This window comes from Dryobates pubescens, chromosome 27 (genome assembly GCF_014839835.1).
Source record: "Dryobates pubescens isolate bDryPub1 chromosome 27, bDryPub1.pri, whole genome shotgun sequence".
NCBI classification, from domain to species: domain Eukaryota; kingdom Metazoa; phylum Chordata; class Aves; order Piciformes; family Picidae; genus Dryobates; species Dryobates pubescens.
In genome coordinates this window covers 9054282-9075146 of record NC_071638.1, presented here as the reverse complement: position 1 = coordinate 9075146, position 20865 = coordinate 9054282, and the positions used below count along the sequence as shown (strand labels likewise).

The following is a 20865-nucleotide window of genomic DNA, read 5'->3' as shown; positions in this document are numbered from 1 at the left end:
CCCTCTCTGCCTGCAAAAAAGCCACCAAAGCAAAGCAAAGCAAAGCAAACCACCACCACCAATAACAACAACAATCCCCCCAAAAACTCACCCCAAAATACCCCAACTCCCCCCAAAAACCCCACAAAACAAACAAACAAGCAAACAAAAAACCCAAGAAGAAGAAAGACTTCAACTGAACTGATGTAACTGTTAGAATTCTTGGAGCAAAGTGTATTAATTATCATGGTGGGGTGGGTGGGTGTACTTGGTTGTTTAATTGGATAATTAGCCATTGAGGAAAAAGTTCTGAAGAGAGAAATGCAGTCTCTTCCACTTAGATGAAGGACCTATGGAAGAGCAATTGCAGCCCTGTGTCCTGAAGCTGGTGAGCAGACCAACATGTAGGCTATATTTAGACTTAGAGAAAATAGTGAGAAAATATTTCTGGCTGGCTTATAACACAACCTGCTGACCTGCACTGCCCTTGTTTGTCAACAACATTTGGGTATTGCAGCAGCCTAATGAAAATATTTGGCTGGAAGTGCTAAGCATTACAATTCCTGCTTTGAAATCTTATTATTGACCACTATCATAACTGAAAGATCAGAAGTAATTGTGCACTGCTGTTGTTCTACCCCTGGTTCAGGAGCCGTTGGGTGATGAATGAAGGCAGGAACCCTGTCGCCATACAGCAACGAGATTCCAGAAATGCAGAGAGCAGAGCATCTCAGAAGTCCTCCCACAAGGCCTTTATTGCTGCACTGTGGAATCCCCAACATTACAGAGTCTCAGAGTTCCTTAACAGCACAAGTCCTGGAAGCCCTTAACAGACAAAGCAGCTAACAGAAGTCCTGAGCAGATCCCCAGCAGCATCCCTGCACCCAAACCCTAGCCAGAAGTAGCTAACTGACAGAAGCAGAAGTCCCTAGCAGCCCTAACTCCCCCAAGCTGTTCCTAACCTAAGCCATTAACCCAGGTAACTCTAGCTCAGAGTGGCTGTTTCTATACTCTCTGTTATCATAGAATCACAGAACTGTCAGGGTTGAAAGGGACTTCAAGGATCATCCAGTTCCAACCCCCCTGACATGAGCAGGGACACCTCACACTACAGCAGGTTGCTCACAGCCACATCCAGCCTGGCTGGAAAAACCTCCAGGGATGAGGCTTCCACCATTCATGACTTATAATTATCTCATTTAAACACTAGCCCAAAGCACACAGAGGCTCCCATGACCAGGCTGTGGACCTATCAAATTAAAACTAATTAATTATTTGTAATTTAAAGTTTACATAGGTACTGCTGGTGCATTGCTGCAGCCCCTGTGCTGAGGGCAGCTGCTGGCCACCTGCAGAGTGGAGGATTTCTTAGCTGACCAATTCCTTAGCACACTGCCTGGAGCAAAACAACCACATTCCATGGGTGCCAAGAGCAGCAGCCTCACTTTGGCAGACTTGGATTGGAACATGCTGCAGAAGCAACCTCCTTGGCACACTGGAACGACTGATTGGGAAAAGATTTTAGCTTAGAGTTGTGGTTGGGTTTTACTGGTTAAGGGATTGACAAGTGATTCAGATTGGATGCTAGGAAGAAGTTCTTCCCCATGAGGGTGGTAAGAGACTGGCACAGGTTGCCCAGGGAGGTGGTGGAAGCCTCATCCCTGGAGGTATGGAGGCCAGGCTGGGTGTGGCTGTGAGCAACCTGCTGTAGTGTGAGGTGTCCCTGCCCATGGCAGGGGCGTTGGAACTGGCTGATCCTTGAGGTCCCTTCCAACCCTGACAATTCTATGATTCCCTTTGGCCTTCCTCAGCATCAAGAACTTTCCAGTCAGAGGTGTTACAGGGTACACCCCTGCTTAGTTCTGTTGGTGTCTGTTTACAGACATGCTGTCCATGAATGCATCTAATCCCTTTCTGAACATCCCAACAGTGTCTCACCTCCCAGAGTATGCTTTGTAATTGCTTACATCTGCTGGGGCATGCAGGATCAGCTCCCAAAGGACAGGCCAGTGAAGGAAAGCCTAGATCGAGAATCCTTCTTGGACAAGCCATGAGAAGGGTCTCTGAGATGCCAAGAGACATCAAGAAATGAGTAGGTTAGCACATGCTAATTAGCAGCAAAGCCATCAAGGGAATATTGTGTCCAGTTCTGGGCCCCTCAATTCAAGAAAGACAGTGAGCTACTTGAAAGAGCCCAGTGCAAAGCCACGAGGATGATGAAGGGAGTGGAACAGCTTCCTTAGGAGGAGAGCCTGAGGGAGCTGAGGGCTCTGTAGCTTGGAGAGGAGCAGCCTGAGAGGTGACCTCATTGCTGTTGATAAAGATGTGCAGGGTGAGTGCCCAGAGGCTGGAGCCAGACTCTGCTGGGTGATGCCCAATGCCAGCACAAGGGGCAGTGGTGGAAGCTGAGGCAGAGGAAGTTCCATGGAAACAGGAGGAAGAACTTTTCCCCTATGAGGGTGACAGAACCCTGGAAGAGGCTGCCCAGGGGGGTTGTGGAGTCTCCCTCTGTGGAGATGTTCAAGCCCTGCCTGGATGTGTTCCTGTGTGATCTGCTCTAGGTGCTCCTGCTCTGGCAGGGGGGTTGGACTGGATGAGCTTTTGAGGTCCCTTTCAGCCCCTGGCATTCTGTGATTCCACAAGGCACTCATGTGTCTGTGTCTAAATTCACAACGCAGATTTTCAGACCCTGCTGCAAAAGCACAGAGATACCTGAAAATCAAATGTGCCTTAAGGAAATTTCCAGTGGTATCTAAACATCATCTCCTGGGTGCACACAGAAATACCTCTCTGTCTGCACAGCAGAGCAGCCAGGTGCATCATTTTGAGCTGCTTCTGCCTGGCATATTGATAGGGCTTAAAAGAGATGGATACAGAACACACTCTCTAGACTGGGCCTTGAGCACATCTTCAGAGGCATTTTACATAGTGGCTCAGGATTTGCCACGATGCCATTGTCCTGGGTGGGATGTAACTGGATGGAGCATTCAGTGGATAAAGAACTGGCCACACCCAAAGGGTGGCTGTCAATGGGTCCATGTCCAAGTGGAGGCCAGTGACAAGTAGAGTCCCTCAGGGATCAGCGTGGGGACCAGGCTTGGTTAACATCATTGTTGGCCACGTGGACAGTGGCACTGAGTGCACCCTCAGCAAGTTCAGCAACGACACCAAGCTGTGCGGTGCAGCTGACAGCTGGAGGGAAGGGACCTGGACAGCCTGCAGAGCTGTGCCCATGACAATCTCATGAGGTTCAACAAGACCAAGTGCAAAGTCTTGCAGCTGGGTTGGGGCAATCCCAAAGACTGATGTAGGCTGGGCAGGGACTGGCTTGAGAGCAGCCCTGAAGAAAAGGCCTTGGGGGTGCTGGTGGATGAGAAGCTCAACAGGAGCCAGCAGTGAGCACTTGCAGCCCAGAAAGCCAACCAGAGCCTGGGCTGCATCAGGAGAAGCATAGCCAGCAGGGCGAGAGGTGTGATTGTCCCCCTCTGCTCCACTCTGCTGAGACCACACCTGGAGCTCTGTGTCCAGTTCTGGAGCCTCTGTTCCAAGAAGGATCTGGAGGTGCTGGAAGGTGTCCAGAGAAGGGCCACGAGGATGAGCAGAGGGCTGGAGCTGCTCTGCTGTGGAAACAGATGGAGGGAGTTGTTCAGTCTGGAGAAGAGAAAGCTCCCAGGAGCCCTTCTTATGGCCTTCCAGTATCTGAAGGGGGCTACAAGAAAGCTGGGGAGGGACTTTTGAGAGTGTCAGGGAGTGACAGGACTAGAGGTAATGGAGCAAAACTAGAAATGGATAGATTGAGATTGGATGTTAGGAAGAAGTTTTTCCCCATGAGGGTGGTGAGAGACTGGCACAGGTTGCCCAGGGAGGTGGTGGAAGCCTCATGCCTGGAGGTTTTGAAGATGGATGTAGTATAAATGTCCTTGAGATTCTCTAGCACAAGCCAGCTCCTATTTGACTCCCTTGCTCTTTTCTCAAGATCTCATTGATTTCCAGATCGAAAAACCAAACCAACAAAGAAAGCCCCAACCAGCCCACCAACCAACCCACAAAACTCCAACTCAACCCTACCTAAACTGAAAGAAAACAACCAGCCACCAATGAACCAACCAAAAAAGAACCCCAACCCAAAGCAAGGAAAATTTGTATTTCAGTGATTAGAAGGAGCCAGCAGATATAGAGCATGTAAGGGGCACAAAAGGTCCTCACGATACACTAACTAGTGTACCAGCACAAACTAAGTGGAGATTATTACAAGAAGGATCTGGAGTTGCTGGAAGGTGTCCAGAGAAGGCCCACAAGGATGAGCAGAGGGCTGGAACTGCTCTGCTATGGGGACAGACTGAGAGAGTTGGGACTGCTCAGTCTGGAGTGGAGAAGGCCCCCAGGAGACTTTCTTGTGGCCTTCCAGTATCTGAAGGGGGCTACAAGAAAGGTGGGGAGGGACTTTTGAGGGTGTCAGACCTGGTTAAAAGACCATCTGATCAACTCAACCATGGCACCAAGTGCCTCATCCAGGCTCCTCTTGAACACCTCCAGTGATGGTGACTCCACCACCTCCCTAGCAGCACATTCCAATGGACTGTCTCTCTGTCTGTGAAGAATTTCTTCCTCACCTCCAGCCTAAACCTCCCCTGGCACAGCTCGAGACTGTGTCCTCTTGTTCTGGTGCTGATTGCCTGGGAGAAAAGACCAACCCCCACCTGGCTACAACCACCACAGTCTGAGCCCCAAGTTCTATTCCAGTCCATGTAGAGAAGGGATGTGATTAGCCGGAGTGCTAGATACAGAACTCTCTCTCTGCTCTCCTCTTCCTTCCTTTCACTTGCACAATTAAAATGAATGTGTATTTTAATTAACAGCAGTGGCTATGCTTTAGCTATTGCTCTTTCAGCCAGGTTTGCATGTCACAGTCATCATGTTGGGAAAGTAGCCAGTGTGCCATGCACTCTACGCCTCTGGTGCTTTCTAGTGTAAACAAACAGGGAGACCTCTGCAGAAATGACCTTTCAGGTAACTGCCAATAAATGTGGTGGCAAAAGCATGATTGTATAGCACAGGATGTGTCTTGTACTCATCACAGCTCATGCCCCTCATCTTTTGCCTAATCCCAAGCAGAAGACTTCTGTCAATTGTTGCTGCCTTTCTTCCTGCCTCCTTGTGCACAGAACCATGGAAAATGCTTGTCCCAGCCAGCAGCAGGCCTGTGGTTACTGACTGGCACTGCCTCCTCCCCAGGAAAGCATCTTGTAGTAAATTACATGTGTTTGTGCAGTGGTGACTATTTGTCACTGCAGACCCTGACACCGGCATTAAGGCATCTGCCATTTAGAGCTGTGCCTCATAACTGCCCAACATGAGAGCTGTAATGAAATCCTACCTGGCCATGTTGAACTAGAGGAGTCTGTTTAGTTAGCAAGGTTGTGCCTCCCAGATACTAACAGGACTGTAACTGATCTGAACACTAAAGTCCATACCCAATCAAAGGAAAACAGCAATAATTTGCAGCAGCTACCCAGCCAAGGCCTCTGTGAATAGGAATTTTTAAATCTTCCCCCACAGAGACCATAAAACTATACCAAGTTGACTTTTAAGGGTTTCTACCTCTCTGGCTTCCCAGCTCCAGGGCATTTACTACACCACTCACTACTTCACAAACTTGCATTTGAGGAGAGGCTGAGAGCCCTGGGGCTGCTTAGTCACAAGACTAGGAGGGGATTTAATAAATGTTTGTCAATAGCTGAGGGCTGGGGGGCAAGAGGGAGGGGACAGGCTCTGCTCACTTGCACCCTGGGATAAGACAAGGGGCAGTGGATAGAAACTCCAGCACAGGAGGTTCCACCTCAGCATGAGGAGGAACTTCTTCACTGGGAGGCTCACAGAGCCCTGGAACAGACTGCCCAGAGAGGTTGTGGAGTCTCCTTCTCTGGAGACTTTCCAGAGCCATCTGGATGCCTTCCTGTGTGACCTGTGCTGGATTCTCTGTTCCTGCTCTGGCAGGGGGGTTGGACTCGATGATCTCTGGTGGTCCATTCCAACCCCTACCATCCTCTGATCCAGTGAAAACATGAATGTGGACAAGTGCAGGGTCCTGCACCTGGGGAGGAATAACAGCAGGCACCAGGACAGGTTAGAGGCTGCCCTGCTGAAAAGCAGCTCCACAGAGAAAGACCTTGGAGTGCTGGAGGGCAGCAAGTTCTGCAGGGGACAGCAATGTGCCCTTGTGACCAAGAGAGCCAATGGCATCCTGGGGTGCAGCAAGAAAAGTGTGGCCAGCAGGGCTAGGGAGATTCTGCTCCCCCTCTGCTCTGCCCTGCTCAGACCACACCTGCAATCCTGTGTCCAGTTTTGGGCTCCCCAGTTCAAGAGAGACAGAGACCTTCTGCAGGGAGTTCAAGTGAGTGCCACGAGGATGCTTAGGGGACTTGAGCATCTCCCCTGTGAAGAGAGACTGAGAGCCCTGGGGCTGTTTAGTCTGGAGAAGAGAAGGCTGAGAGGGGATCTGATCAATGTCTATCAATAGCTGAGGGGTGGGTGTCAAGGGGAGGGGGCCAAGCTCTTTTGGGTGGTGCACAGTGATAAGACAAGGAACAGTGGAGACGAACTTGACCAGAGAAGGTTTCACCTCAGTGTGAGGAGAAACTTCTTTAGAGTGAGGGTGACAGAGTCCTGGAGCAGGCTGCCCAGAGAGGTTGTGGAGTCTCCTTCTCTGGACACATTCCAAACCCACCTGGATGCATTCCTATGTGGAGTACCCTGGGTGATGCTGCTGTGGCAGGGGGGTTGGACTGGATGATCTCTGGAGGTCCCTTCCAGCCTCTAATGTACTGTGATACTGTGAGATGTGAAGTAGAATATGGGTGTAACAAAGACAGGAGGAAAATTTTGTCTTTGCCCAGGTGCCCTTTCTGAGTGCCACATAGGAATGGAAATGCCTCATCCACACTACAAATAAGTGTTGTAGACATCAAAGACTAAAAACATCCATGGCCTGTGGCTGGAAGAATCTTGAGGAGAAAAAATGAGGCACTTGGGAGGGGTGAGGGATGACTGACAAAGTATTTCTTTGTAGTGCTGGACTGAGAATATGCTTAAACTGTAGGGTGTGAGTTCCAGGTTCAGGTTCCAGGTTCAGGCAGGTTCCAGGTTCATTATTCAACCACAATTATCCAGAAATATTTATGTGGAAAAGTGAATTTGGAGGGATCAAAGTTCTGGAGATCAGTTGTGCCTTAAAATGGAGCATGTCTTTATTTGATTTTGGTAATGATGACCACTGATTGATTTTACCACTCAAGACTTACTCATACCCCACCTGCAGTACTTTGTCCAGTTCTGGAGCCCCTGTTACAAAAAGAATCTGGAGGTGCTGGAACATGTCAAGAGAAGGGCCAGGAGGATGAGCAGAGGGCTGGAGCTGCTCTGCTATGGAGACAGACTGAGAGAGTTGGGTCTGTTAGGTCTGGAGAAGAGAAGGCTTCTAGGAGATCTAATTGTGGCCTTCCAGGATCTGAAGGGGGCTCCAAGAAAGCTGGGGAGGGACTTTTGAGGGTGTCAGGGAGTGATAGGACTGGGGGGAATGGAGCAAAACTAGAAATGGGCAGATTGAGATTGGATATTAGGAAGAAGTTGCTCCCCATGAGGGTGGTGAGAGACTGGCACAGGTTGCCCAGGGAGGTGGTGGAAGCCTCATGCCTGGAGGTTTTTCAGGCCAGGCTGGATGTGGCTGTGAGCAACCTGCTGCAGTGTGAGGCGTCCCTGGCCATGGCAGGGGGGTTGGAACCGGATGGTCCTTGAGGTGCCTTCCAACCCTAACAATTCTGTGAGTCTATGTTTCAGCCACTCTCCATATGTTTTTGTGAGTTTCTGTGGAAAAGTGTGCACACACTCACAGAAATGTACTTACTTGTCCCCATGAATATAGATATGTGTGGGGCTATATATATGGACACACACAGATGTATATACACACGAATACATACATAGAGAGAAATTAAGTAGGATCTAAGAAACACAAGGTACCCAGGGAAAGAGGCAAACAAGGCATTTTCCTGTATCTACTCTTTCCTGGTGTGAGGGAAGCCTTGTATGATGTGATGTTATGGTACACACTATCAGAGAGTGGACACCAGCTCTGTTTCTGTCTCAGGGGCTAGGAAGCTCTACATCCCTTGCCAGGCCTAAAGGATTAAACTGCAGTTTCACCACATGCTTGGGCTTTACTTGCCCTGAACACTGCCAAGGACAGGGACTGTCTGAAGAGCCCTGCCATGTTGCAACCCACTCACCTGGGCTCATTCCTGTCACCTCATGGGCAACACGGGGAAATTCAGATTAAAAGCCTGAGCCAAGGTGCAATAACCTTGGGTCCTTCAGCACGGCAGCAAGCTTCTGCCCTGGCAGCCTTCCCCCTGTATGTGGAGGAACAGTGAGCTTGGCTTCTAACCTTGGGCTGGCCCGGGTGGCTTGGGTGACAGGAATAGCATGCTTTGGGGGAGGGAGAGGGGAAGAGCAGGGGCTTTTTCTGAAACTATTAACCCGTCTATTTGGAGGGTGGTGGCTGCCTTTGAAATCTCTCCCTATAGATCTATACTTAGCACTGGAGCAAGGAGTGTGTGCCGAGGAGGGGGGAGGGGGTGAGGAGTGTGAGGGGTGTGCTAGGGGAGGGCTCCCTGTGAAGTCCCACACCTTTGTCCTCCAGCCGTGCCCCCGCGGGCTCAGCAGAGGGGACGGGGCCACCCGCCGCGCCCGGGCACGGCTCCCGTGCCCCTACCTCTTGTCCCTTTGCTGCATCCCGTGCTCACGGGATTTCAAGGAGGGGAGAAGTTAGGTTGTATCTTGTACCTTTCTTTTTCTTGATTATTTTTTTTTTAATCTGCCCTCTTCCACTGGTGCCACCCCCACCAAACGTATCCCACTGCCCCCCCCTTCCGCCTCCCCACCCCCCCCTTACTTTCTAAATAGGAGATGTTCTCAGGACAGCGCCCAGGAGACTGGCTGGAATCAGTTTTGGAGGGTGATGCACCGCGACAGCTAAAAGTTGGATAGGGTTTCAGCAGTTCCTATATAAAGCAGGGAGGACTTATGTCACTGCACTAATTAAATTCCATCTGGGTTGTTCCTCGGGGTGTTTTTGAGCCTGCCACCCAACTCAAGCAGGCAGAGAGGCCAGGGGACAGCATGATGATGGACCTTTTTGAAACTGGCTCCTATTTCTTCTATTTGGACGGGGAGAATGGAGCCCTACAGCAGCTGGAGATGGCCGAGGGATCCCCACTGTACCCAGGCAGTGACGGCACCTTGTCGCCCTGTCAGGACCAAATGCCACCAGAGGCTGGTAGTGACAGCAGCGGAGAGGAGCATGTGCTGGCACCCCCTGGACTACAACCCCCCCACTGCCCCGGCCAGTGTTTGATCTGGGCTTGTAAAACTTGCAAAAGAAAGTCGGCCCCCACGGACAGACGGAAAGCAGCCACCCTGCGGGAGAGGAGGAGACTGAAGAAGATCAACGAAGCCTTCGAGGCTCTGAAAAGGCGGACTGTGGCGAACCCAAATCAGAGGCTGCCCAAGGTGGAGATCCTGAGGAGCGCCATCAGCTACATCGAGAGACTGCAGGACCTCTTACACAGGCTGGATCAGCAGGAGAAAATGCAGGAAATCGGGGGGGACCCTTTCAGCTTCAGCCCCAAGCAGGGAAATGTAAGCACTGCTGCTTGATTCATCACGCCGCCCTGGCTTGCAGCTGCGAAACCTCCGTGCCCGTCTGTCCTCCTCGGCGCGGCCTCTGCGGCGGCCCTGGCGGCCGTGCGGGCTGACGGGCGCGGAGGAGAAGCGTGCGGGCTCCTGGGGCTCCCCAGCAGCAGCTGGCCCACCCCGGGGAGACGCGGTCCGCCTTATTTAATGCCCATCCTCTCCCTGTGTCTCCCGCCCCCGCGTGTGTGTGCCGCAGATCCCCAGTTCAGACTTCCTGAGCACCTGCAGTTCCGACTGGCAAAGCGTTTCTGACCATTCCCGAGCCCTGGGGATCAGCCCCAAGGAAGGTAACTCGAACTGCGGCCGCCGTCCTCCGTGTGCGCGGCGGAACGGCCGCCGCGGGGCCGTGCTCCCCGGTGCCTTTCTCCTGCCCCAGCGGTCGCAGTCCCTATCGGTGTCTCACCCCCTCCGGCGCCCGGGCTCTTCGCCTGCCGCCAGTCCTGCTCCGCAGGCCCGGCAGGGAGGAACCGTTTGCTCTTTAATCCCTTTTCTCTCTTCGAGCAGGAGGCTCCATCGTCGAGTCGTCAGCCTCCAGCAGCCTTCGCTGCCTCTCTTCCATAGTCGACAGTATTTCTTCCGACGAGCCCAAACTGACCAGCGTGGAGGAAGTGGTGGAGAAATAAATCGGGCTGCTCTGGTAGTATATATCTAAGGGAGACGGAGTCCCCATCCCTTCCCTCTAAACGAAGTAATGCAGCAAATTAACACAGTGGAAAGCCCAGGCAGGGACCTTGGTAAGGTCGCATCAAGGTACACCTAACCTCCCCCCCAAGAAAAAATGGCTCTCACTGACTCGAGTCAAACAGACTTCCCCCCTTTTTCTTTCCTCATTCCCCCTCTCCCCGTCGAGTTTTGTTTCCTTTAAATTGTGTTGCGTAGACCACCCCTTCTCTCTCTCTTTTTTTTTTCTTTTTTTTCTTTTTTTTTTTTTTTTGGTGTGGTTTTGTTTCGTTTCGTTTCGTTTTAATTTAAAACACTTACCTGTACGCTGGTGATCCACTCTCGCTGAGACTCACCGGAAAGTTCATTCCTGTCTGAGTGAAGCTGTTTGGTTGCGTTTCATGTTAGTCGTATTTAAAGGGTTCCCACCCCTCGGTTTTTTTTTCCTTCCTGTAAATAATTTTAGTACTGTCTTCTTTTCTTTTTCTTTATTTTTTTCTTTTGTAAACATAACAAATATATATATTTAAATGGTGGGATGTGATATTGTATATAAGAACAGGCGGATTTCTCGGATTGTAAAATAAAGCTCTTTGTGTTACAGCGTTTTTACCCCGCTTCGTAATTAAATAATAACCCGGAGCTAAAACCCATCACCAACTTTGAGGGACCAGACATGTGTAGCCAAGACACGACCCGTGTGACTGGAGGCAGCACCCAGGACAGATTTTTTTCCCCCCTCGTTCTCTCCTGGAAGGAGCGTCTGTCCATTATCTAGGTCCACAGCGGCGGCGTTAATTACCCTCCCGCCCTCCCGCTCCCAGAGCAAACCAGGCAGGCACGAGTGGCTGCGTCGGCAGGGCCTGCAGCGATCCCGTGGCCGGTTTCCTCGCCGTGCTTGTGGAATGTTTGCCCCCCGAGAAAGCGGTACTGCGGTACTGCTCCCCCCTCACACGCCCGGCAGTGCCGCTTGCCTAGTTAGCCAGGCAGGGACGCTCCTTTGTCCTTGTCCTGCACAGGCTGGGTGGGCTTCGAAAGGGAAACCGCGAAGAGCCCCTCACCCTAGTCCTTGGGAAGAAGGAGGCTCAGCGCATCTCACCTTTTCCTCTCGGCACGGGAGGACGTGAACCCCAGGCCCTGCCTGCTGCCAAACTGATGAGCCTGCTAGCCTCCCGGGGCGGCAAAAGGCTGTGACGGGAGTCCTCTCCCCAGGGGGCTGTGATTTCTTCCCAGGAAAGGTAACTCCCCTTTGACTTCCTTCAGCCTGAGGGAGAAGAGAGCGAGGCCCCTCAGGGAGGAGAGAGTTAAGCGGACTAAAAGAAGTCGGGGAGGGGGAGAGGGGGTTAACAGCATACGAAGTTTTTCACTCAGTGATGTTAAAAAAAAAAAAAAACACACCAACCACCAGAGCCTCTCCAAGGACTGTGGAGCGGAGCTACTCGCAGGCAGAGCGTTACGGTCTGTAACGGATTGTTTATCCCCCCGGGAAGGAGCGACCACCGGGGAACTGCCCTGCACACACACACACACACACGGCTCGCTGGACAGCTGGCAAAAAGCAAAGGGACGCTGCCTTCACTGCCCGCGGGCGCTCTGCTCGTCAGCTTTAACCCTTGATTTGATTTGATTTTGATTTTTGGTTGGGTTTTGTGTGTGTGTGTGCGCGCGTGTGTGCTTTTTGAAACGTCACAGCCACCTTTGTGGAAGGTGTTACCCTTCTCAGCCGGTCCGGGCATGGGTGGATCCGCCTGAAGAAGAGACTGCTCCAAGAGCTGGCTCTCCCTCCCGTCGCGGTGGCCTCTCTCGTCCACCTGCCACCGCGGCCAGGCTGGGTTTTTTTCAAACGGGTTGATTACTTGCTCTAATAGCTCTCTAATGAGTAAGGAGCAATTGCGGGTCCCCCCTTTTTCTCGTTTCAAACACCTCTTTGCCTCGGGGAAGTCTCGGGCCCTTCAGAAAGCGAGCGCGGGTTCTTGAGGCCGAAGGAGCGAAAATGTTACGGTTCACTTCTGTAGCGAAGGGACTGGATCAGCAACAGTGTGTGTCAGACCGCGTTAGCAGCAAGTCGCCTTCCCTAACAATTTGTTCGATCCCCGACGGGTGAGAGAGAAGGGCCGCACGAAGCTGACGTGTCTGAGGCAGCACCGTCCGAACCGAGCCCCGCAGGACCCGCTTCCCGCAGTGGGGCAGGAGAGGAGCTGAAGCACCCCCGAAACCACCGTGTCACGTCGGCCACTCTATTGTCACGTTTGCCCTCAGCCCAGCGTACTGGTCCGTCCGCCCGGTAGGACCCCCACGGCAGGTCTCCTCCAGCAGCTGGGTAACTTGAGCGGTTGTTTGGAGTAAGCTTGTCTAAGGAGGTTGTGGTTAGGTATTTTGGTGGGAGGGTTTTGGTTGTGGGTTGGGTTTTTTTCTGGTTGTTTTTTGTCTGTTTATTCGTTTTGTTTTCTTTTTTTCTTTGGGGGGGGTGGTGGTGTTTGGTTGGTTTGGGATATATTTGGGGGGGGGCGGTTGTTTTGTTATGTTTTGATTTGATTAAATAAAGAAAATACCTCCCGAAGAGGCTCTCTGTGATGTGACCTCGCGGCCGCGGCTGACATCTCGGGCTTCTCGGGGAAGGTGTGTTTGCAATTAAAATGTTTGTGTTTGATATTAATAACGATAATCTTTACTTAAGTCCCCAGCCAAAGCAAACAGTGCCTGTAATCACAAAATCAAAGCTTAATACTGGGTAAGGACAAGAGGCCTGTGATTTAATCAAGTCCTTTTCCGGAGGGGCCACGCACAAAGTCATGGAAGTGTTCACACGAATGCAAATGCTCCCTCCTGCTCCCTCCCCGCCACAGTTTTGTCTACCAGAGAGCCGCCCGGAGCACTGCTCCCGGAAAGCTGAGCGCTGGCCTGTGCCTGCTCCGCTCCCCAAGAAGCGGAGGGGTACGGGAGCCCCGGGGGCCAGCATGGGATGCCCTGCCCAGCCCAGTGCGCCCCGGAGCGCACCGCCGCCCGCCCCAGCTGCCTGCGGGTCCGGAGGGCGATTGATGGGGGCAGACGGGATGTCTGCAGCGCACCTACGTCCTCACCGCTCTCCTCCGAAGTGTTTAAATGATTAGTATTAGTAGTAGTGTATTAGTATTATTAACGACGTTATAATTAGTGTTATTATTTTCCTCCATAAACCAGCCCACAACCTAGAGAGAGAGGGCACCCGGCAGCGGGCTTGCCTTGTTTTCTGGGGTCGAAGGAGAGAAGCGCAGGCGTCGACCCAGCAGCTATTTCCAAGAGGAAAATTCCTGTTGGGATCACTGCTGCCTAGGGGAACTCATACGTTTCTTTAATTCCCCCCCCCCCCCCCCTCCCCCGAGAGCTTCTACCTTTCTGTGGACAACGAATTACGGAATGGGAGAGGGGGGCAGGGGCGGGAGGAGGTTGAATAATTGAGCCATGTGCTCGCTGAGACGTTCCTCCGATAGCAGGAACTAGCAACTTTTCCCAGTCTCAAGGCTGCTAAAAATCCCCTCGTGTGCCTTTGATCTCTCTTGGGAGTCCCAGGGTGCCAGCAGAGGCCAATGCCTTCTTCAGCTGCCTTCTATACAAATCCCTCTGGCAGGTACTAATGTGTTTACTTAGGTGCGCCCGGTTCCCAGCGCTGGGGGGAACCAAACGTTTCTCACACGGCTGGACGCGCACGGCCCCACCAAGCCAACTGGGAAACAGTTTTGCTGTCGGGGCGGTGCGGAGGAGCCCTCGCCTCGGGCACCCACCGACGGCGGGAGGGGAGAGGCGGGGGCAGCACGGAGCGGCTGGACGCACCGGTCCCGCACGCACCGTTAAGTAAAATGCATCCCTGCATGACACTCTCGTTGCCCGTTGCTCTCCCCAGAGCCTCGCCGGAGCGGACGTCGGGGCCGGGCACTTCGAAGAGCGCTCGGGTGGGCCCCGAACACCTCTCAGGTCCCTGCCCGGTGACTTATGGTTTCGGTGGGATTTTCTTTGCTTAAATAGAGAGGTATGGACCTAGGAAAAAGCTCGCATGTGGGATTGAATCCCTCCTGAAATAGGTGCGGCACGGCGAGTGCTGCGGAACGGGAAGAGTTGGGGTGAGAAACAGCGTTTAAAATTGGTCCCGACACATTCAGCGTTCCCTTTCTGCCCGTCCATAGGAGCAGTGCCTGATGCTCAGGCTGTTCCCGCTTTTCGAACTTCAGCTTCCTGAAATATAGCCCTACCTACCCGCCCCCACCTTAAGTCCTCGTCTCGCCCCCCCGTCCCGTCCCCCAGCAGCCTCATCATCCAGCCTTGGAGTTTGCGCTTTCTGCTCCCTTTCTTTAGTTCCACTCGCCTACTGCACTTTTGCAAACTTGGTTTGAGATCACTTTGCTAGAGGGGCCGGGGGCTTCTAAGGGATACTAATTACAGATTATGATTTTTTTTTTACTTCCTGAGTGACAGGCTCTTCCACTCTTTCTTCTCCTTCCCCCAAAATATTCAAAGAAAAAGGAAACAAATTTCCCTAGCTCCTCAAAGACTTCGGGGGAAAAGCACGTTTCTTAACAACCCCAGCCCTGCTGGATTAAGCGTTAAAGCTGGGAGCTAAAGCTCAGCACGCCAGGAGAGTGGGACCAAGGGGCTTGGCATTCTGCACCGGGAGATCCACACTTGCTTGAAGAGAAATTCCTGAAAGGTGATCGGAGCTGCACTTTAAAGATCAAGTTTATTTGTGCACAAAGCATAAATCTGTAAACAGGTCTATTTTAGCCAGTGCGAACGTGGTAAATAAAAGTAAGTGTGTGTCTCTGTGTGTGTGTGTGTGTGCACGCCGCAAGTCAGTGAAGAGTTCAAGTTACCGCCAGGCAGAACCTTTTCTGGCTGACGGTTTCTTGGGAAAACAATAGAGGATTGCCCTCTTTCAGATGTGGCCCAACTAAACAGCAACCTGCACCTCGGAGCGGCAGAAAGCTTGAAATTCTGAGCTTTCCCCTTTCTGTAACTTTACTCCTTTATCAACTCCCTGCTTTTCTACAGTATTCATTTCAAAGAGGGCTCCCCCCGTTTATAGCCCCAAATAAACCGAAGCAGTGCAGATGTAGCCTTCTCCAGCCTTTTAGACAATTATGCCCCGGCTCGTAGGAAGAAGAAGGGTGTGTGCACGGAGGGTTGTTCTTTGGGGTTTTTTTCCTCAAGAAAAGTTTTAGCCTGAGAGTGGAAATCCACTTTTTGAGGTTGTGAAGCCGCCTTGTTCACTTGAAGAGCGGCTCCTTGAGACAACCGAATAGCCGTGCCCTCCGCGTTACCTCTTCCTGAAGTGAAGAAGCCTTTTTCCTGGGCACACAGACCGGCTCCATAGCATTTGAACGGCGGATAGGTCACTTGCTCTCCGCCCGAACTAACCCAGGTCACATAATTTTATTCCCAGGTAGGGAAAGTTTCCTTCGCCTTGTCGTAACGTTTTCTTCAACTACAAAAGCCACCTGGATGAAACAAAAGGATTCCTGCGCCTTATCAAATGCCTGTTAAATGGCTTCATTACCACTCTAATGACCCTTGCACCGCTCCACTCAGCTACTGCTGCGGCTGGAGCTCTGCAAAGCTTTTGTCCCCGGCTTGTGTAAAGTTACTTAGGGATTGTGGGGTTAGAAATTTTACACTTCCAGGAGGGGTTTGTTGCACTGGCAGCTGGGACGCATCTGTAACGGTACAAGTTTGCCTGAAAGCAGAAAATTAGCAAGCCCAAAGCAGTGCTCGACTGTTGTGTCTCTAGCAGGACCGGGTCACACGAACAGGACAAAGAGTGGGAAGGGGATTTGTGTGGGAGCAAAACACACACATTTTTCTTTTGTGGCTGCCTTTCCCTTCGACGTGAGCCGACAGCACTAAAATCTGGGTCTCCGCACTCCTTGCCACACGTAGCTGTGCGGTTTTGACCCCCGGTTTGTAAATTTAAAAGGTTAGTGACACAGCTTTAGTTGCAGGACTCAAGATAAATTAACAAATATTAGGTCTGCAAACAGGAATAAATCGTTTGAAGCTAGACCTGGACCATGGGCCACGGGGAATAATGCTACCCAAGTAGACACTGTGGATGCTGTGGGGGGACCCTTAGGGTAACTCTCCCATAGGGAGAGCTGGGGTCTTTCCCGCTGCAGCCTGTGATGGGAGATGGGGAGAGAGGGACAAGGAACGACTCCGTAGGGAATGTCAGCGGGCCATGCGTATCCGCTGCCTCTCCTTCTCTTTTCATAGCACAACTGCAAATTCCCAGATTTGCTTTAAACTTAGGAGATACCACAGTCAGTTCTGGGGAGGTCGTTCATAAGAGAATTGCCCGACTCAAGGCTCTCTGAAGGAGCGGTGCGGAGCAAATTGTCTCCTGGGGACTGGAAGGGGTTTGCCCAGACAGCCCCCGGCAGGGGATGTGGTGGGATATGCTAATAAAGACTGGCCGCTGCGGACCAGCCTCCCTTTACATGTGTATATAAGGGCCCCCTGCATCAGCCAAAGGACACTTCATCTCAGATCGCTAATTACTGGGGAAATTGCCCCAGAGCGCTGCGGAGCGCCTCGCCGAGAGCCGGTGGCTGCACTGACGCCTCCTCTACAGAGATGGAGCTGATGGACAGCTGCCAGTTCTCTCCGTCCGAGCTCTTCTATGACAGCTCCTGCCTCTCCTCCCCGGAGGGCGAGTTCCCGGAGGATTTTGAGCCCAGGGATCTGCCTCCTTTCGGAGCCCCCGAGCCCCCCGAGCCCGCCTGCTCCGAGGAAGAGGAGCATGTCCGAGCTCCCACCGGCCACCACCAGGCCGGCCACTGCCTCATGTGGGCTTGCAAAGCCTGCAAGAGAAAATCTACCACAATGGACCGGCGAAAGGCGGCCACCATGAGGGAGAGGAGGAGGCTGAAGAAAGTGAACCAGGCTTTTGAGACCCTGAAGAGATGCACCACTGCCAACCCCAACCAAAGACTCCCCAAAGTAGAGATCCTGAGAAACGCCATCAGATACATCGAGAGCCTCCAGGAACTCTTGAGGGAACAGGTAGAAAACTACTATCACCTGCCAGGACAGAGCTGTTCCGAACCGACCAGCCCCACTTCTAGCTGCTCGGATGGGATGGTAAGAGAGGGGCAGGAGCAATGGGGTTGTGGGGATTTCAGGAAGGCCCGCGGGCAGGTCCATCCCGACGTCGTGGGACCGGTGCCATGGGTGTGGGACGGGCCGGAAACAACCGGACATCAGGGAAAGGTGAACGGTTTGCTTCAAACCAGGCCCCTTCCCAGATCTAATACACGGGCTTTCCGGGAACGCATGGGGGAACGGTAACGCTGCCAGAGGGCACCCAGCAAGCACCCCGGCCCCCGGGGGCTCGCCTTCCCACTCCCCTCAGCTTAGTGCGGTGCAGCAGAGGGGTTAGGTGTGGAGCAGGGGAGAGAAGGGGAGATGGCGAAGGTGCTGCGTAGCGCCAGCCCGGCAGGGCACTCTGCCCGCAGCGTTGCAGCTCCCTCCTTGACGGGTTTTAAGGCCCTTTCCATCTGGGGAGAAAGTTCCACCGGCCCCGAGATGGGAATGGCCGTGCCTACACACTCGCCCCTCGCTGTCTTGCAGGCCGACTGCGGCAGCCCCGTCTGGTCAGCGAGAGGCAGCAGCTTCGATGCCGTTTACTGCTCCGACATAGCCCACGGTAAGCCCGGTCCACCATCAGCCCAGGGCGGGGGGATGGAAGCGGGGTCCGACGGGGCCGCCCTGCTCTCCTGGGCACTCGGGGGATGCAGCGCTGGGCCCCGCTGTAACGCGGTGCCGTCCTCGCCCCGGTCCGTCCCCTCCCCGGCCGCAGGGTATGCCACCGAGCAGAGCAGCGCCCTGTCCAGCCTGGACTGCCTCTCGAGCATCGTGGACCGCCTCTCTCCGGCGGAGGAGCCGGGTTTGTCCCGGCGCGACGCCGACTCCCTCTCGCCTAGCGCCAGCATCGACTCGGGGCCGGGTACGCCCGGGACGCCGCCTCCCCGACGGACCTACCAGGCGCTATGAGGGGCCCGAAGGGGCCAGCACCTCACGCCTGCCGCCGCCTCCGCGGCCGCTCTGCTCCCGCCCGGGGCCGCCTTCCTCGCTCAGCCGCACCCTGTAAACGCTTCTCGGGGCGAGAGGGGCGGCCCCGGCGCCTCTTGTCCCGCCGCTTCCCTCCGGGGCTGGGGTCAAAGCGCCCCATCTGGCCCCGGCCCGGGCCCCGCCGCCCCGGCCCAGGGCAGACAGACCCTGGGGCTCGGGACGAGCGCTCCCCTGACACCCCGCTGCAAATAAAGCGTGCCTTGAGAGAGCTGTCTGGCCTGCTGCTTCTTTAAGGGCATTCCCTGGTATTGTGGAGGGCAGCGAGCCCCTGCTGCCCGCTGTCCGCCAGAGCCCGTGTTCAGCCGCAGCCCAGGCGAGGGCACTGCTGACTCCTGCCTGCGTGGGGACCTGCCTCCTCACGGCCGTCTTGGGAGCGTCTTGCTGGGCTGGGGTCTGGGAGCTTTTTTCTCCCATCACCAGTGGGTATTACTCTGAGCCGACTCACGAAGGAGCAAAAACGTGGAGGGTCCATTCCTCTCCTGCTCTAGAAATGGTTTACTTTATTTTCTGCAAGAGTGAAATATTTTCTCGTAATCTTTCTTGCCCATCCCTGCCTTTCACCCCAGGAAAGCCTTTGTTTTATTTTCCCTGAGGATGAAGACAGAAGATGTATTCTAGGATTTGGTCCTAAATTTGCATGGTGACTCCTCAGTAAAAAAAACCAGAACAAAACTGTTGTAGCGTGATGGTTTAACCCACCCACATTAACAAAACAAAACAAAACAAAACAAACCAGACAAGACAAATAAACAAAACCCCAAACAAACAAACAAAAACCCCACCCTCAAAACCTAAACAAACAACGACCAAAAAAAAAGCATCAAGCAAAAAGAAAAGCAAAACCCCCACAACAAACTGCATGATCTAGCTCTGATATCCTGCTGGGGAATTTTACTCTGTCACTCTCAATGCTCTGGCAAAACAAATTAAGTGAAGTTAGTGAGAACAAGCCACAAGTATCTCTTCCACAATCCAGGAGGAGCCTTTCACAATATTCATTAAGCAATATACATCTATTTGCTCCTGAAGACTTTAGTCCCACCAGCCAGGGTGAAAATTCATTGCTCTTATTGGCATGGGTCTAGAAATAGCTGGGTCAAGCCTGTGGGAGTTTCAGAGGTAACAAGGTTTGTTTTCCAGGTGCTAAATCGAAGTCTTTCCACCATGATAGATCTCCAGGTCTTTGCACTGCTTTAGTTGTAATCCAAAACTTTTCTATCCTCCTCCTCCCCTAAAAAAAAAAAAAAAAGAGAGAGATAGGGTCCTCCAGTGCATCCAGAAATGTGCCCTGTGTTAAGCTGGACAGGGATATGCACCTCACTGGCATGGAATAAGGATGTATCTGTCACTTGTGTTTATGTTGTTAGCCCTGGGTGGCCAAGGGACCTGGAAGTGGTATTTCACCTCTGATAAAATGTTCACTTGAACCCAGCCCAGCTTCATCATGTCACCAAAAGTTACCACCTGATTGCTCTTGGGCAGCATCTATGAATTGTGGATGAAGGAAACCTACTCTAGGCATGGCCCTATCCTTGTAGCACCCTGAGGGGCCACATGCCCCATGAAGGGCTGCAGGGATGTTGAGGTGGCACCTATCTTCCCTAGCTGCTCCTCTATCTGGACAGGAGGCGGCTTGCCCACTCCTGTGCAGCCACTTCCCTCAAAATCCCTTTCTGCCCTTGCTGTGTAACTTTGAGGTAAGTTTTTTTCTTTCCCACAGCATAATTCCTGAGAAGGATTTTCCTGGATGGTCTCTATGTATAGGTAGGTAGGTCCTGAGTAATCACTGAGGAGTTAAAGTGGTTTGAAAACCCTGGACGTACAGAGGTACAAATGAGGTATTTGCATACTCTGGTCATACTCTTGCCATACTCTTGCTTCAGGAGTATGCAGGTGTCTTAACTCACAGACACACTTCCTTGGCAGCAGCTAACCACTTCCTGAGCCTTTCTGTTCATAAAAATCCCTATGCAAGACTGTGGAATATAAGAATTTTTAGGGTTGGAAGGGACCTCAAGGCTCATCCAGTTCCAACCCCCCTGCCACAGGGCTGGGACCCCTCAAGCCAGCTCAGGTTGCTCAGAGCCACATCCAAGCCTGGCCTTAAAACCCCCCAGGGATGGGGCTTCTACCATCTCCTTGGGCAACCTGTGCCAGTGTCTCACCACCCTCACGGTGAAAAACTTCTTCCTAACACCCAGTCTGAATCTACCCCATATCACTTTTTTTGTTCATGATTTCTCACACCTTGCTGCAGCACTCACTCCTCTCCACTAAAATAATATCTTCCCAGGGATGCTGCTTATGGCCAGGCTCTAACAGAGTGCTGATGTTTTCAAACGGTGGTTTAAAATGCGCTGAGCGGGAGAACTTCCAGCA

The 20865-nt window shown here is 52.7% G+C and overlaps 2 protein-coding genes across 2 annotated transcripts; both read left to right on the top strand.

Moving 5' to 3' along the window:
- The first annotated feature begins 9089 nt into the window (after positions 1-9089).
- Positions 9090-10412, top strand: MYF6 (myogenic factor 6). The gene is made up of 3 exons (XM_009899429.2): positions 9090-9675; positions 9926-10016; positions 10234-10412. Exons 1-3 carry the CDS (start codon positions 9157-9159, stop codon positions 10350-10352), a joined length of 729 nt encoding a protein of 242 aa, XP_009897731.1. The 5' UTR covers positions 9090-9156; the 3' UTR covers positions 10353-10412.
- A 6500-nt stretch (positions 10413-16912) lies between these two features.
- On the top strand, positions 16913-18776 carry MYF5 (myogenic factor 5). Its single transcript, XM_009899430.2, has 3 exons — positions 16913-17496; positions 17986-18061; positions 18215-18776. The coding sequence occupies exons 1-3, from the start codon at positions 16990-16992 to the stop codon at positions 18406-18408; spliced, it is 777 nt and encodes a 258-aa protein (XP_009897732.2). The 5' UTR covers positions 16913-16989; the 3' UTR covers positions 18409-18776.
- The last annotated feature ends 2089 nt before the right edge of the window (positions 18777-20865 follow it).